General features: G+C 39.8%; 1 protein-coding gene across 1 annotated transcript in view; it reads right to left on the bottom strand.

The window, feature by feature from the left end:
- LOC103894596 (epithelial chloride channel protein) overlaps positions 1-5,668 on the bottom strand; it is a 20,998-nt gene extending 15,330 nt beyond the window's left edge. The window contains exons 1-4 of the mRNA XM_019470719.1: positions 3,903-5,668; positions 1,956-2,096; positions 1,578-1,728; positions 762-879 (exon numbers count right to left, since the gene is read on the bottom strand). Of these exons, the coding sequence (XP_019326264.1) occupies positions 762-879; positions 1,578-1,728; positions 1,956-2,096; positions 3,903-4,061 (569 nt within the window). The 5' untranslated portion in view covers positions 4,062-5,668. The remainder of the gene's footprint in view (positions 1-761; positions 880-1,577; positions 1,729-1,955; positions 2,097-3,902) is intronic.
- Between the last annotated feature and the right edge of the window lie 8,103 nt (positions 5,669-13,771).

The raw sequence follows: 13,771 nt of genomic DNA on the forward strand, positions 1-13,771 counted from the left end.
GTGGGCATGGTGGTGTTGGGTTGACGGTTAGACTCGATGATCTTAGAGGTCTTTTCCAACCTTAATGATTCTATGATTCTATTCTATGATTCTGTGGTTATTTATTTGAATTTTGGCTGCCCAAAGCCAAATTGCTGTTGACACAGCACTGTACTAGACACTGCACAAGTACATAGGTAGGCTGTCTCTATGCCTGGCAGGGTCCTCAAACTAATCCAGAGATAGTTAGAATCATAAAACACTTGTGGTCTTTTGTGATCTTTGCGATAATTATAGGCTATGCAGGAAAGACATCCTGCTAATAGTTGTGATACAAAAGACTGCATTGGTATGCCTGAGCTAGGAAAAAAGGCAAGCCTGAACTAATTCTCTACATCCATTCAGTTATTGTCCCTCTTTGTAGAAACTGTTTAAAATCACGGTGGTTTCAGTAGGCAATTTCAGTGTTGTTGATAACTGCTATTTAATAAAATTATGTTAAATAAGTACGAAACAAATGGTGGCTGAAGTCTGCAGTTGCACACACAGCAAAAGATTATGCAGCCTCATCTCCTGAACCTCTTGCAAAACAGCACCGAAGGCAGCTGTGGTTTTCTGGGCTGTAGAGCAGGCAATAGGTGTTGCTGACTAAGCATCTTTTAATCATATGAACAGGTCATGGACACCCTACAAACTCAGCACAGACGACAAGAATATTGAAAACATTATTGAAATGTTTAAACCTGTGTAATGTAAAAGCAGAAATATAAAAAAAATAATACCTTGTTGCTTCAACACTTGCTGCCTTAGAATTTCTAGACACATAAAAAGGCATGTCGCTACTATATTCATCGAACACCCCCCACCGATAGTGAGCCCATTCGTGGACAAAAACTCGACCTGTTGAAAAACAGTAGCACATGCACGTTCTAAATACAACTGTTTAAAAGCTACTCAGTGTTTTACTTGGACATTTTAACAATTTAAAATAAATCTTATCTGAGGTAATACAGGAAGATTGTGAAATATTTAAGCAACTGGGATAATAATTTTTCTTTGAGGTAACACTAGGAAGGCATCAGTTTAGCAACCAGGACTAGAATTTTTATTCATATTTGACTCTCATATTTATTTCATATATTCATATATTCCTCAGAAATGCAGGAACTGTTCTAGAGGCTTTCTTCCAAGTCCGCAAATATCTCCTGAGGAAATTTAGGCTTTGTGAGGTTTCTGTCCCACAGAGCAGAAAACCTTACTGGTTTTGACACAGTGTAGTACAAAATCAGATACACAAACACTGGATAGTTTATTTGGTAAGTGGTCATAAAAGGAAGGCTACTGCTAATGGCAGTAGTTAAGTGCAGAGGAATAACCATTTAAGGTTTTTGAAGGGATGAGCAACTTCTGGATCCAGTGTCTGAACATTTAACTTCAGACATTTCACAGGTATTTACTACTTCTGAAGAATGTGTCTCTCAAAGTTTTTTTCATTTTGCAAGCAAATTAAAGTACCCAAATTCATTAATCGCTTTGAAAAATCTTGGCCATTTCATACAAACAGTAAAACAGGCAATTAAATTAAATAGCAGTATTACCTTTTTCTCCATAAACATTGGCCAATTTGTCATTTAACAGGAAGTTAGGTGTGAAATGGATGTACCGTCCTTTCTCCTTACATCCTCCGTACTGTAAGGTGTAAGGATCATCTCCATGTTTTATGTAAGGGTCTGCTATGATGACATCTGCCTGAAAAAGTATGACCAAAGTTATACATAACATGGGTGTAGAGAAGAGTTAGGTGATTCTTGTTGAATAAATTCAGTCCTTCGATTTTTTTATCCTACGAACACTCTCAACACTTTTGAGTAAGAACTTCCAGGATTAGTCCTAGATTTTGCTGTGATTTGTAATGTAGCCTTATCAGTCTAGCTTTTCCTTGTTGTTCTAATCATAAAGAGTTCTCTAAATCATACCTTATCATATGATTCTGTTTTTAATCTTGAATAGTTGATGTTTTTCTTCCACGTTTTAGGAATTATAATTTTTACAGACTTGAAGAAAAATCGATGTTTTGTCATTTCAAACAAGTAATTAGAAGCATTTTTAATCATGTTCTAGGGAATGAAAGCAAATAAAATATTAATATCAATGATAATATTGAAAATTTGGCTGTATGTGCAATGAATAATTTAGCCTTATCAAGAAACAGCGCTACAATAGAGTAGAACTAAGTACATAACACAAAACTAAGAAAGTATTACAATCTTCATTAAGAAAAGAATAAACAAAGAAGTTAAGGACTAAGCTGTAATTGTTGGAATCTCTCACCAGTTCTATAATCCTGCTCTTAATCAGAGATTGTGATAAAATTCACACTCTAGCCTCCATATGAAATGAAAACTACTAAATACAAGGATTTTACCCTTAAATTAATACTGGCCTGACAGCAAGTGTGGGCAAGAGTCAACATCGCACCTGCTTTTCATTTATACGACTAATGTCATAATTTTTCTGTCAAATTCACTGTTTTGCCTTTCTTCTTATTTGTATTATGGCTACTATGTGCTGCCATTACTTTCCTTTCTTCTTGCTCTTTTACCACCTCTCTTGGACTAGAGGCATCAGAAAAAGCATTCCCTTTGTTTATTTTTCTCTCCACTAACAACACAGTGTTTAGTGGAAAAAAAACAAACAGGAAGGAGGGAACTAAAATCTGGCTTTTCATAAAGTAAGAAACAAGCTGTAACAGAGGCTTTGGAATCAAATGTCTTTGTTACATGTACATAAAATTCAGCTAAAGGAGATTTCTTGAAGAGATTCAGTTTGCCAGGACCGAGAGTGATACTGAGTGCTAACCCATGAGAAGTTGAGCAGTAATGGGACGTGCTACTTCGGCTGTCCCCAGGCCACCCCTTGCCTGCTCTGCAGATAGAACAGAGCCGTTTTAACTAGTTCAGGGGAACTGAAGGAATGGTGTAAGAGCAAGTTCTCATAAGCTCAGCTATAATGTGAATTTAGTATGTGGTAGGTATCTCACAGGTAACGGTAACCGTCACTCATACACGTCTACCCTAAAAAACACTCAGTGGTTTGTCCCTTAATGAAAGTGGAGTGATCTAAACTCTACTTACTGTTAAAAAAGGGGACAGTCAGTGACTGATGGTAAAAAGTAAACTATCACTTTTACCTCATGTAAACCTCTTCTCAGAAGATGAAAGAAATCTGGAAGTGTTAAAAATTTTATGGCTGACCAAAGGATGGTATCCTTCGTACTTGATCTCAGAGATGACATGGGGCTGAGATAATCCTACATCAGTCTCATAGGCATTAGACATACTGCAGAACCTGGGCATTTCTCAGAAGTGTCCTGTTCAGCAGGTTTTCTCTAAAATGATTTGACTTTCTAGAAAACAGTTTCTTTGCTTTGAGACCTGGCCAGCATCCTATTCTAGGGGAATTTATTCACTGAAGCATCTATGTGGATTGCAATAAAAGTTAAGCCCAGAAATGACACTAAACCTAACTTTTTTTTTTCCTTTACAATTTTTAAAGGAACATTATGAGACATGCTAGCTAATGACAAACAGTAGTATAATCAATGGCTATTAAACAAGTATTCATAGGACATTCTTTCAGGTAAACATAATTTGGAAAGCTACTTAAAGGAATTTCAGTCTGCCTCCCAACAGAGATATTACAGCATTGTCTGAGGGAATTAGTGCTCTTGGTAGTGACAACAGATGGCAAGACAAATTAGAAATTACTAGTTTAGTAACAATGGAATTAATCCATGATTAACTGAAATCAACAAGAAAAAAACCTATTGACAAGAATGGGAGCTGGACCTGATTCATGCTACTTTCCAAGCAGAAAAGTCACGACTGCTGAGAAACAATGCATTTAAGCGCAAATGTTCTTACCATCACATTCAGGATGATGTTGGCATCTTCTGGCACCTGGGGATTAATTGCAACAACCAAATCCTCATAGCCATTCTTATTTAGCCATACCATAGAACCTTTTGCCACATGCAGGAGCTGAAAAGACAGCAAAAATATCAAACTCCTAAACACCCCCATTTCTTGTTCCTGTCTGCGAGGTTCTTGGTTAGAAAAGCGATGGCTTATCGGTCTTATTTATATGACCGCCTGTAGGGTGTGGGAAGACTTCATTACGGTAACCCAGGATAGTTCGCCTCCCCCATCCGAGTATGCGGAGTCCCAGGCACGTGTTATCTTCTTGTTACAGCAACCGATAGTTTGCTTCTTCCCGTCCAAGTTCATGGAAGTCCCAAGCACGTCTTATCTCGTTGTCACAGTAACCCGGGGTCATTCGCTTCCCCCCGCCATTGCACAGCCGCCAGCGTGATGGCCAGCTGCGGATCTCGGCATCTGGGTGAGAGGACCTGCATTACATCAGTGAGTTCGCTAATGAGCCAAACAGGACATTGCATATGTATGATATGTTAATCAGCACAAGTTTTATTATCCACCCCTGCGGTGCTTTCCCTTGAGCTTCACTCCCAAGCAGGGCCCCGCTGCATCGGGTCCCCGTTTTGATTAGCGTTGGGGCTCCCACCGTGGTAATGCTATGCTTTCCACAAAGCCAAAGCTTTCACTCGCTGAGTGTTGTGCCTCGTCCCTGAGGGATTCGCACCTGCTCTTTGCTCCCGACACCGCCTTTGTGTCAAAAAGAGGTGTAACAGTTTGCAACAAGACACTGATGTTCTATGCAAGTACAGTTATATTGGATATGTTGGCTGCATTTAGTTATGTGTTAATTTTAGGAGGAAATACTTCATATTTTATTGTGAACTAAAAAAAAAAAATTTCATTTCCTTATGCCTCTTCAGGTGATCTATGCTCTGTTATTCATTTTAGAAGAGAGAAATAATTGCAAAAACACAATTGGAATTTCCTGGAAAAAAATTCTGAACAATGCAATGATTATGTAATAGGGAATTGAAACAATAGAAAAAGCAAGATTAGATTAGTGAGGTAGTAAAATGCTGATAAGTTCTGTATACAATATTTGGTATGTAAAATCTCCCCTTTTAAGTGGCATTGTTTGCCTTTAGATGAGTAACCATCTCATTTGGAATAAAATGTGTTTTTCCTGAGTGGGAACAGTTTGTCAAGCAAGCCAGATTACTCTGTGTGGCTGTCCTATCCCTCCTCCTCATTTCTCACTTCATACTTGAAGAAACTTGTCCAGAAGTGACTTTATATTTTATTCCAATTCCTTGATAAAGTATTTAATAGCATCACACCTATCACTGATTTGCAATCCTTTGAGAAGTGTCTATTAGACGATGATTCCCTACGAGCTACTTTTTGAGATCTCCCAGCTAGGTAGTTCCTAATTTGTTACGGAGGTGCTTGGTTAATCCAACATGGTACTGTATTTCGAATTGGACTATCGCACAGTAATCAGTTCACAAATATCTCATGATAGAGCTACATTGTTAGTTTAAATTCATAATTGCATTAAAAATAATAAAAATGGAATAAATGTGGTAGTGATTGACACTGATTATATTTTCATCCTTTAATTCATTATTGATTGAATTCTGTATCAGCTTTACTGTTTTTTTTGTGGAACAGATGTTAAGCAGATTTTCCAATAATTTTGCAGGTCACACCCTCTGCCTTTTTTGAAAATACTATGTCTTCTTGGTGATATTGTAAGAGTCATTAAGAATAAAGAGAGTAAACCGCTGCTGAAGGTCTTATGCAAGTTTTTTAAAATTACTGTGTGAAATGTATCCAGGCACATGCTTTTAAAAGTACTTCAGGTTGAAGATTTACCTCCATCTGTTTTCCTAGCGTATCAAAAAATAACATGACCTGATGGTCATGGTATGAAATTACATCATCCCACTTTTTCTGAAATATTAGACAGAAAAATTAGCTAAATTCTTCTGTGTGTGGTTTTGGGGTTTTTTTTCCATATCATTTTGAAATAAGGATTGTTTTCAGTTTGTCTTTAGCAGTCACTAAAGCCTTGCAAACAGTAAGGACCAATTCCTTTTTAAACACCTCCACACTACTGGTTAGCAAAACTTTTAAACTTACCTTTGCAGCCAGCATGCTCAGGTGATAGAGGGGAAGTATTCACAAAAGCGGCGTTATAAAAGTTGCCTCTTAGTTCCAGAGGAGTCTCACTTGTTCTGATTTCATAACTTGCAGATGAAAATACAAATATTAGAAGATATTGTCATGTACATTAGCTATCATTCAAACTTTTGATCTCTTTCAAAATAATTTCTTTTCAAAATATTTTCAAAGTACTACTTACTTTGTATCAGTTTCATTAGTTAGTTCACCTACCGGGAAAAATAAATGCAGCATGGCAGGTTGATGTGCAAAAAACTTATTTTATTACCTAAACTGAGTGCTTGAATGATTAAATTTTTCACAGCACAGCACTGAAATGAATAGATGATGGCAGTCATCATGAACCCACACTGAAGTCTCTCAGTATTTCTGACTTCACTGAATTTGACCTTGCACTAAGTGAAGTAAAATTCCTATTTCTTGTCCAAATTTGATGTTTCTTTCCATTCTTTCCTTACATTCACAGAGTATACGTCTCTCTTCCATGAGTAGCAAAAATGCTACAACATAGTGAAAGCGAGCCTTCCATCCAAATTCCAAGAAGCTCTTTCTAAAAACATATTGGCTAATTCAATTTAAAATCTTTGCAGGAGCCGAGCAAGAATAAAGCCCTGGAACCACTGCACAAGATTCCCACTGGTGTCGGTGAGACTAAACTCCGTTACAGATCTTGTGTTGTGTGATGTGTATCACACTGAATTACTAGAATAGCACATTTAAGCCATTTATAGTTAACAAAAATTTGATTAATGATGAAAAATGAGAAATGTTGAGTCTTCAGTTTCTGCTACAAAATACAGACAAAAATGGGGTTGGCGCTTGTACAGGTGCTTCCAGATGCAACAAAATACTGTTGATAAAGGTTGGGAGCTCACTTAAAATGCCCACAGAAAATCTATTCATTTTCCAATTTCACCTTGGGCCGGAGGCAGGATAGCAAGCCAAAAACATACCTTGGCCTTCATCAAAATCATTTCCTGGGGCAGTCCACGATAAAATGACCTTATCGTCTTCTATTCTGGCATCAGGATGAATAATTTTACATGGCGGAAACACATCAGCATAAGGTCCCATTGGAATTGCAGACACTGAAGGAGCCTTCTGCAGCTGTTCTATGGAAAGCTCCTCTTCTGATCTGAGTATCATTTTTCATAGCGGAGGGTCTTGATGGGTTCATCTTGATTTTACCTCAAGCTTTAAAAAATGCTGGTTAATCTTAACTATATGCATATTCTTGTAGTATGCAGGTGACCTGAACTTCACCTCACTATATGGTTTTAAATCTGAAAAATCCATTAACCTAAATTAAGTACAATAATTTCTAGTGCAATAGGTATTTCTTTACCTTTTCAAGAGTGCTAATTACTAAGAAAGCTAATATGAAAGTGAAGTAACTGTTACTTGTTATAAAATAATTACAGGAGAGTTTAATTTACTAAAACTTCACAGTTCTTAATTTAAGATGACTGATTATAGTATTCTAGTTAATAAACCTGCAGTTACTCTTTTCACAGGCAAAACACAAATCCTGTCTATCTGTAGTACACAGATACTGCTCTATTATAGCTGTTTGCAGTCGACTTTAAATATTCTTCTGGGGAATACAGACTTTTTTTGTGTTAAAGGGAAACAATCACACACAGTGTTTGAAAAGTGTTCAAAACTAAATACCTCTTAGCCGGGCTGTCATTGCTCTAGTGCCTACTCTTAGTATTTGTGAAGGGGCTTGACGTATACAAGTGCTGGAGTAAATAGCTGTATAATTTTCTCTGCCTTACTTTGCTGTACCGTTTTCTGCATGAGCTGGTATAGACGTGGCATGACCCCATGGCATTGCAGTTTGTGGCACAATAGTTCTGTTAGCTTGGATGTAAACTTTCAGGCTGTATCTGCCATTCTCAGGGAAAGTAAACAAGTACTTGGAATAGATCCCATCATTCTTAACAATGTCAGAACCTAGCTATAAAAATGACATAAATTATCAAACAAAAATGGTTGTATTTATTTGTGCTTTCTAGATTCATTTAGCTAGAATATAAGAATAACATGAAATTCTTCTCTGATACGCAATCTGCGCAGCTCCTCTGGTTTTGATGGTATGTTAAAACTGTTCGAGAAGACTGCAGTCAGAAGTTAAGATGCCTTTTTGTACTGTGTTTTAACTGAAGGAAATGCTAATTTCCTAGCAAAATCATCTATTACTTCATTATAAAGCTAAAGAATAGATTATTTTCAAAATCTGTACAGTTTTTAATTACTTCCCACGTGCTTCTGTAGTCACACATTTGATTCTGCAGACAGGGTGCTTCTCTGTTCTGGTTATGCTCGTTACAGAATTCAGCCACCTACAATGATAAACAAATAGACAAAAATCAGAATTAAGTAACAGAAGAATACCAAATGAAAATAGGGATGGAAATAAGTCTTCACTGCTGATTGATACAGTTGAGACATCAGCTGATGGTAAACTTCATTTTACATTAATAACAGCATGCGTTACAGTTGATTTACTTACATAAAAGTTGAAATAAATGTTACACTTCAAAAAGGAGGATATAGCAAATTTTATAACAGTATGTTTCATTGAAAGAAATCTGTTCTTACGTGTTTGTACTTGCAGATGATAAACTTTGCATATACATTATTGACGATTCTGCAGTTTGATTTCTTTCAAGAATAAATGCACATCCTTCCTTAAAAAGCCATGTTAGCTTATTAACGACACAATTACCTTCAGTGCAGGAATTTTTTTTCACAGATGTAGATGCCGGTAAGATCAGAGGAACACCTAAGGATAAAACAGAATACATTTCCACTTAAAAACCCAGTCTGAATATAGTGCTGATTTTAACAGTGCTTGGAGTGTAGTCTGGACTCTGCCCGCGTAAAACAGTTATCCTTGTAAAAAGATATGAATATACATTGCAAAGTGACACCAAGAATAATCATTGATTTGTTTGCTTCTCCACCACTTCAGTCTATTGCCTGAGTAAAAATATTACAGTTACAGATTTAAAGTTTACAATTGCAGAAGTAGTCTTATTAATTCAGTAGTTACCACTTCCAAATATTGCTGTACCCTGGAAAATGCCTGTTAAATGTCTTCCTCATTATGGACGGGCACTTGGTCAGTGAGTTGCAGGTCAAATAATCTGTAATAAAACTTTGTTTCTCAAGGTCCATTGGCCATATGGACAGAGAGGAAAAACAGATAGTGAGCCAGGCACTCCTGCAATGGTGAGAGCACGGGGTGAAGTTGTGCAGAGGTAGCAAAGATAAAAAAAAATGAGTTTGAAGCAAGGGAGATCCAGAAACTTAATAGGAAAGCCCCAAAGTTGCAGTGTACTCCGAGAAGGGAGAGGTGAGATGAGAAGGAAAAGCTTAGACGGACAAACACCGTGAGCAGGGGGGAAGGAGGATTTCTGTACAAGCACCGTTTCCTCTCCATTGGCAGAGCACAGAAGTGATTAAGTCTCTGGTGTCAGTTCAGAAAAAAGTAATGCCCAACATCATCGCCAATCCATCAACCACAGAAATGTCTAAAGATGAATGCAGAGAAAATCACACGATCTGTTCATAAAATAGGAAAGATATTTAATGAGGGGTAAAATAAGGACTAAAAGAAAAAGGGACACCTCAAAAGTTTATAGAAAAAGACCAGTCAGGTTTCTAAAGCCCACCACAAAGGGCTTGTAGAAGGAGGAAAATGCTGAATTACTGTGTAACTTTAACCTGATTCTGCCCAGTTGCATAGAAATGCCTGTCAGTGGCACACTCATCAAATGCCCCCATCGAAGGTGGGCCCACTCATGAACAAAGGCTTCAGCCTGCAGGGAGAACAGAAGGGCAAATGCATGGTAACTGTAGTCAGCCATTATAGCACTGTATGCAAAATTAGTCAGCAAAATTATATGGTGGACTTTCTGAACAGCAACTTTCCAGCAACACTCGACCTTAGGCAGTTTTAATATTAAGTAATTCACTTTTGTGGCTAAGCATGACTAACTTTAAATAACACCATTTGAAGGTCTTAGATTTATGTCTTTTACAATTGGCTTCTTTTACCATTATGTATTTGAACTTGAATTCTGTCTCTAGAAATGTATGATAAAAGAGTGATGCTTTTTAATATACACTTACATGAGAGTAAACCACGCATCAAATTGCAATTTAATATTTGACATTGTAAGTGGAACTAACCTCAACAAACCAGTGCTTCATTTTCCATTAGACACACTACTAAGGGATTGGGAACAAAAGGCGACCTTTATACATTTAACACTGGTTTTGCACACCAGTACATGCTACCGAGATGTGTGGGAGACATACAGGAAAGGGTTAAACAACATATGCTCTGTATTCTTCAGTCTTTTGTTGTCGACAACTGAGGGCAAACCAGAAAAGTAAAATGGTTTAGGGAATTTACGCTGTGAGCCTTAGATGTCTATCAAATAATGGTTTACTAGGAAGTTAGGTGTGAAATTGATACATTTTCCCATTTTTCCACCTGCTTCATGTTGTAGGGTGTACAGGTCATCGCCACATTTCCAAGAAGGAATGTTTTCCACTATGTATGTAGAGAACAGCAGGCGTCCGAAGGAGGGAGGAAGAGGAGGGAGTGAGTTGGCACTTGCAAATCAGAGGGCTTGGTGGTGAGCATCTACCTCTGCTTCAGATAGACTGGAAACCTTGGATATGTCTCTGTTATCCTTCGCTCAGCCTCTGATAGCTGCAAGCAAAAAGTGGCATGTAGAGAAGCCAGGCTAACCAACCAACTCTTACGAACTAGTCCCTGCTTCTTTTTCTGCCTCTGTAGCAACAAGCTACCTTTGTTCTTCTTGGATTTCTTGCCAGGCCTTCCCTCATGTCTCTGAAACTCCACCTAGACAAGTATTATTGCTGTCTTCAGCACAACTGACAGCCAGAGGTTATTAGAGGGGTGATGGGTTAAGAAAGCAAGGGGGGGGGAACACTGCAACTGATAAGCAAAGGTTTCTGACTTGTAATAAACGTAAAACCAAGTGGAGAAAGGAAACTGAGTATCAACAAGGATATTCAGACCAGACAGGCTATTTAGACCAGTCACAGCCCAGGTTTCTAAAATGATTAAACAGCTTGCAAGGACTCCATTTATGCACTACGATACACTTAGCCTGGAGCTTCTTACAGTCCAGCACTGTCATTGTTCATTTATAACCAACAGGATGGTACAGCTGTTATTACTGATGTTGTTACTGATGATCATTACTTACGTATTTACTAATGGTGCTTCATAGATCATGATTTTGCTGGTTCTTAAGGGCATTCTCATGTGAATACTTTTTCACATCACTTTTTAAAATTTAAGGTACATTGGGTGCAGTAATAAATGTGTGTAAAAGAACGTAGTGCGCCCTACTCCCTGCAACAGGCTTTGAGCCGTACCTTTTCACAGGACTCATGTTTTGATTTTTCGTTGGCGATAACCAGAAGCGCCAAAACCAAATCCTGCCCGTGAGCGTGAAGGATGCCCGAGCAGAGCTGGGGCGAGGTGCAGACAGCTGGAGCCGCACGCATGGGAGGGCAAGGCAGGCGCCTGCCAGGCTCCTTCCTACCCGGCTGGCTCTGCCCCAGGAGCAGCCCCCGACTGGGCAGCGATCCCCAGCTCCCTCCCGGCTTCCCAGCACGGGATGAGTCAGGGCCTTTCTGGCCCATCTCTCTCCTGAACAGCCATCCTCGGCCAAGTGCTGCCAAAATCCCGAGAGCCGGAGCCCACCAGTGCCCCATGTGGGGCTGGCCTCTGCAAAGGCATGGCCAGGCTGTGCTAACCGTGGGCAAGTGAGGTCAGCCCTCCCGCCGTGGAAAAGGTGGAGTTTTAGCCATAGGGAGTGCTGCTCCCACAGAGAGTGCCCAGGACTTGGGAACCCACAGGCTACTGGGGCTTAAGCAGAGGTTTGGTAAATCTAAGAGCATCTTCCCTGAGCAGCACGATGAACAACCAGCTGGGGATGGGATCCCTGCTGTTACACAGGGAGAATGGCTTGATGTTTGTTACGGTGTGTTACATCCACCCAGGCTTCCGCTCGCAGTTCCAGCTGGCTACATTAAGCACTTCCAAGGAACTTCCCATTTTCCTGTAGGTATTGTTTGTGTCCCGCTAACCACAGCCCAGCTGTCCGCTCCACCCATGCACAAAAGGGTCTCTGCCTCCGCTCCCTGAAAGGCAGCATTTCCAGGGCTACTTGTTAATGGGCTGTCACTGATAAGAGAGCAAATTTGGCCAGATAAAGAATCAGGCCTTCCAAAAGTCTGTCTAAAATTTGAGTTGTAGGTTTGAGTGTGCCCCTTTCTCTTGGAAAGGTATTTCTGTAACTAAACTGTGTTTATACAAATTAAGCTACCGTAATCTTGAAGATACAATGCACTCTCAGTTGTTTCTACCCTTTTCCTTGAACTCCACTCTGTAATGTGTCCTCTTGCTCTTTCTTTCACCTTTAAGGTCTCTATCCCATTTCACAAGTCTTGAACAGACTCCTGTCGTACCTGCCCTAGCTGTGGGGACCTCATCCTGCTCTCTGGCCATTTTGCAGTGTAAGGGGCTGTAGCAATTTAGGAACTGGAGCAAGGACTTTCACAGGAGATGCACATGCTGAGGAAGGGGAACAAACAGGGCTCATACTCACCCCCTGGGTTGCACTGTACAGGGAGAAAGTCTAAATTGAGGAATGAATGCAAGTAGATTTAAGGGCTGCTTAGTAAAAGAGAAATAAATTAAAGCTATTTTTGCCCCCTTTGAAGATCTAAAATGACTCCTGCAAACAGCTGAGATGTCTGACTGAGCTGGAAGTGACTCACGTGGAAATGAGGAGCAGCACTACTACAGTTGGATTTATGGTGAACAATTAGCACTGGAAACTCTGATCCAGGCAGGTCAATACACATAATAAGGGAAGTTCTGCATCACTGTAGCTGCTATAACCTGCATCTGGGGTAAGATGCTCCCAAACATCCTTGGCCAAAACCTAAGAAGACCAACATTGAATCCGCAGTCTCTTAAATGAAGCACACCCAGACCTGCTGTCATGTAAAACACTGTTCAGGAGAAAGCCCTCCCTGCTAATTCCCTGTACCTTGGAATTGCCTTATATTTCTTCCATGCCTTAAGTGGGTGCAGAAACACCCGCTGCTGCTCTTTGAACAGTGAAGATGATCTACTGCTCCTGCTAAGTTGTCCATGCAAAGAGATGAGGCACCTTGAGTGGGTGACTGTCTGTGGGGAACTCAACAGCACTACAGCGTCGTAACTCCACGGAGCAGCTCGCCCCAGTGCCCGCTGCCCCCATGCACTGTAGAGTGAAGGACTTTCCTGTCTACCTGCTTGAGAAGCTGGCACGCTGCGACACGGAGTGAGAGATGCTGAGAAACCGGCCGGGGAAGTAGCAAAACCCACCATACCTATTTTACAAGAGTGTGTGGGAAGAAGTGTTGCCATCTCTCCGTCTCTGCTGGATATATATTTCTGCGTAAGGCAGTGAGTGTCTAAGGATTGCCGGGAGAAAGAAATTCTGGTCAGTATTACATGACTGTGCTGGTTTTGGCTGGGATAGAGTTGATCTTCTTCATAGTAGCTAGTGTGGGGCTATGTTTTGGATTTGTGCTGGAAACAGTGTTGATAACACAGGGATGTTTTCGTT

Source organism: Aptenodytes forsteri, unplaced genomic scaffold (assembly GCF_000699145.1).
Source record: "Aptenodytes forsteri isolate BGI_AS27 unplaced genomic scaffold, ASM69914v1 Scaffold59, whole genome shotgun sequence".
Lineage (NCBI taxonomy): Eukaryota > Metazoa > Chordata > Aves > Sphenisciformes > Spheniscidae > Aptenodytes > Aptenodytes forsteri.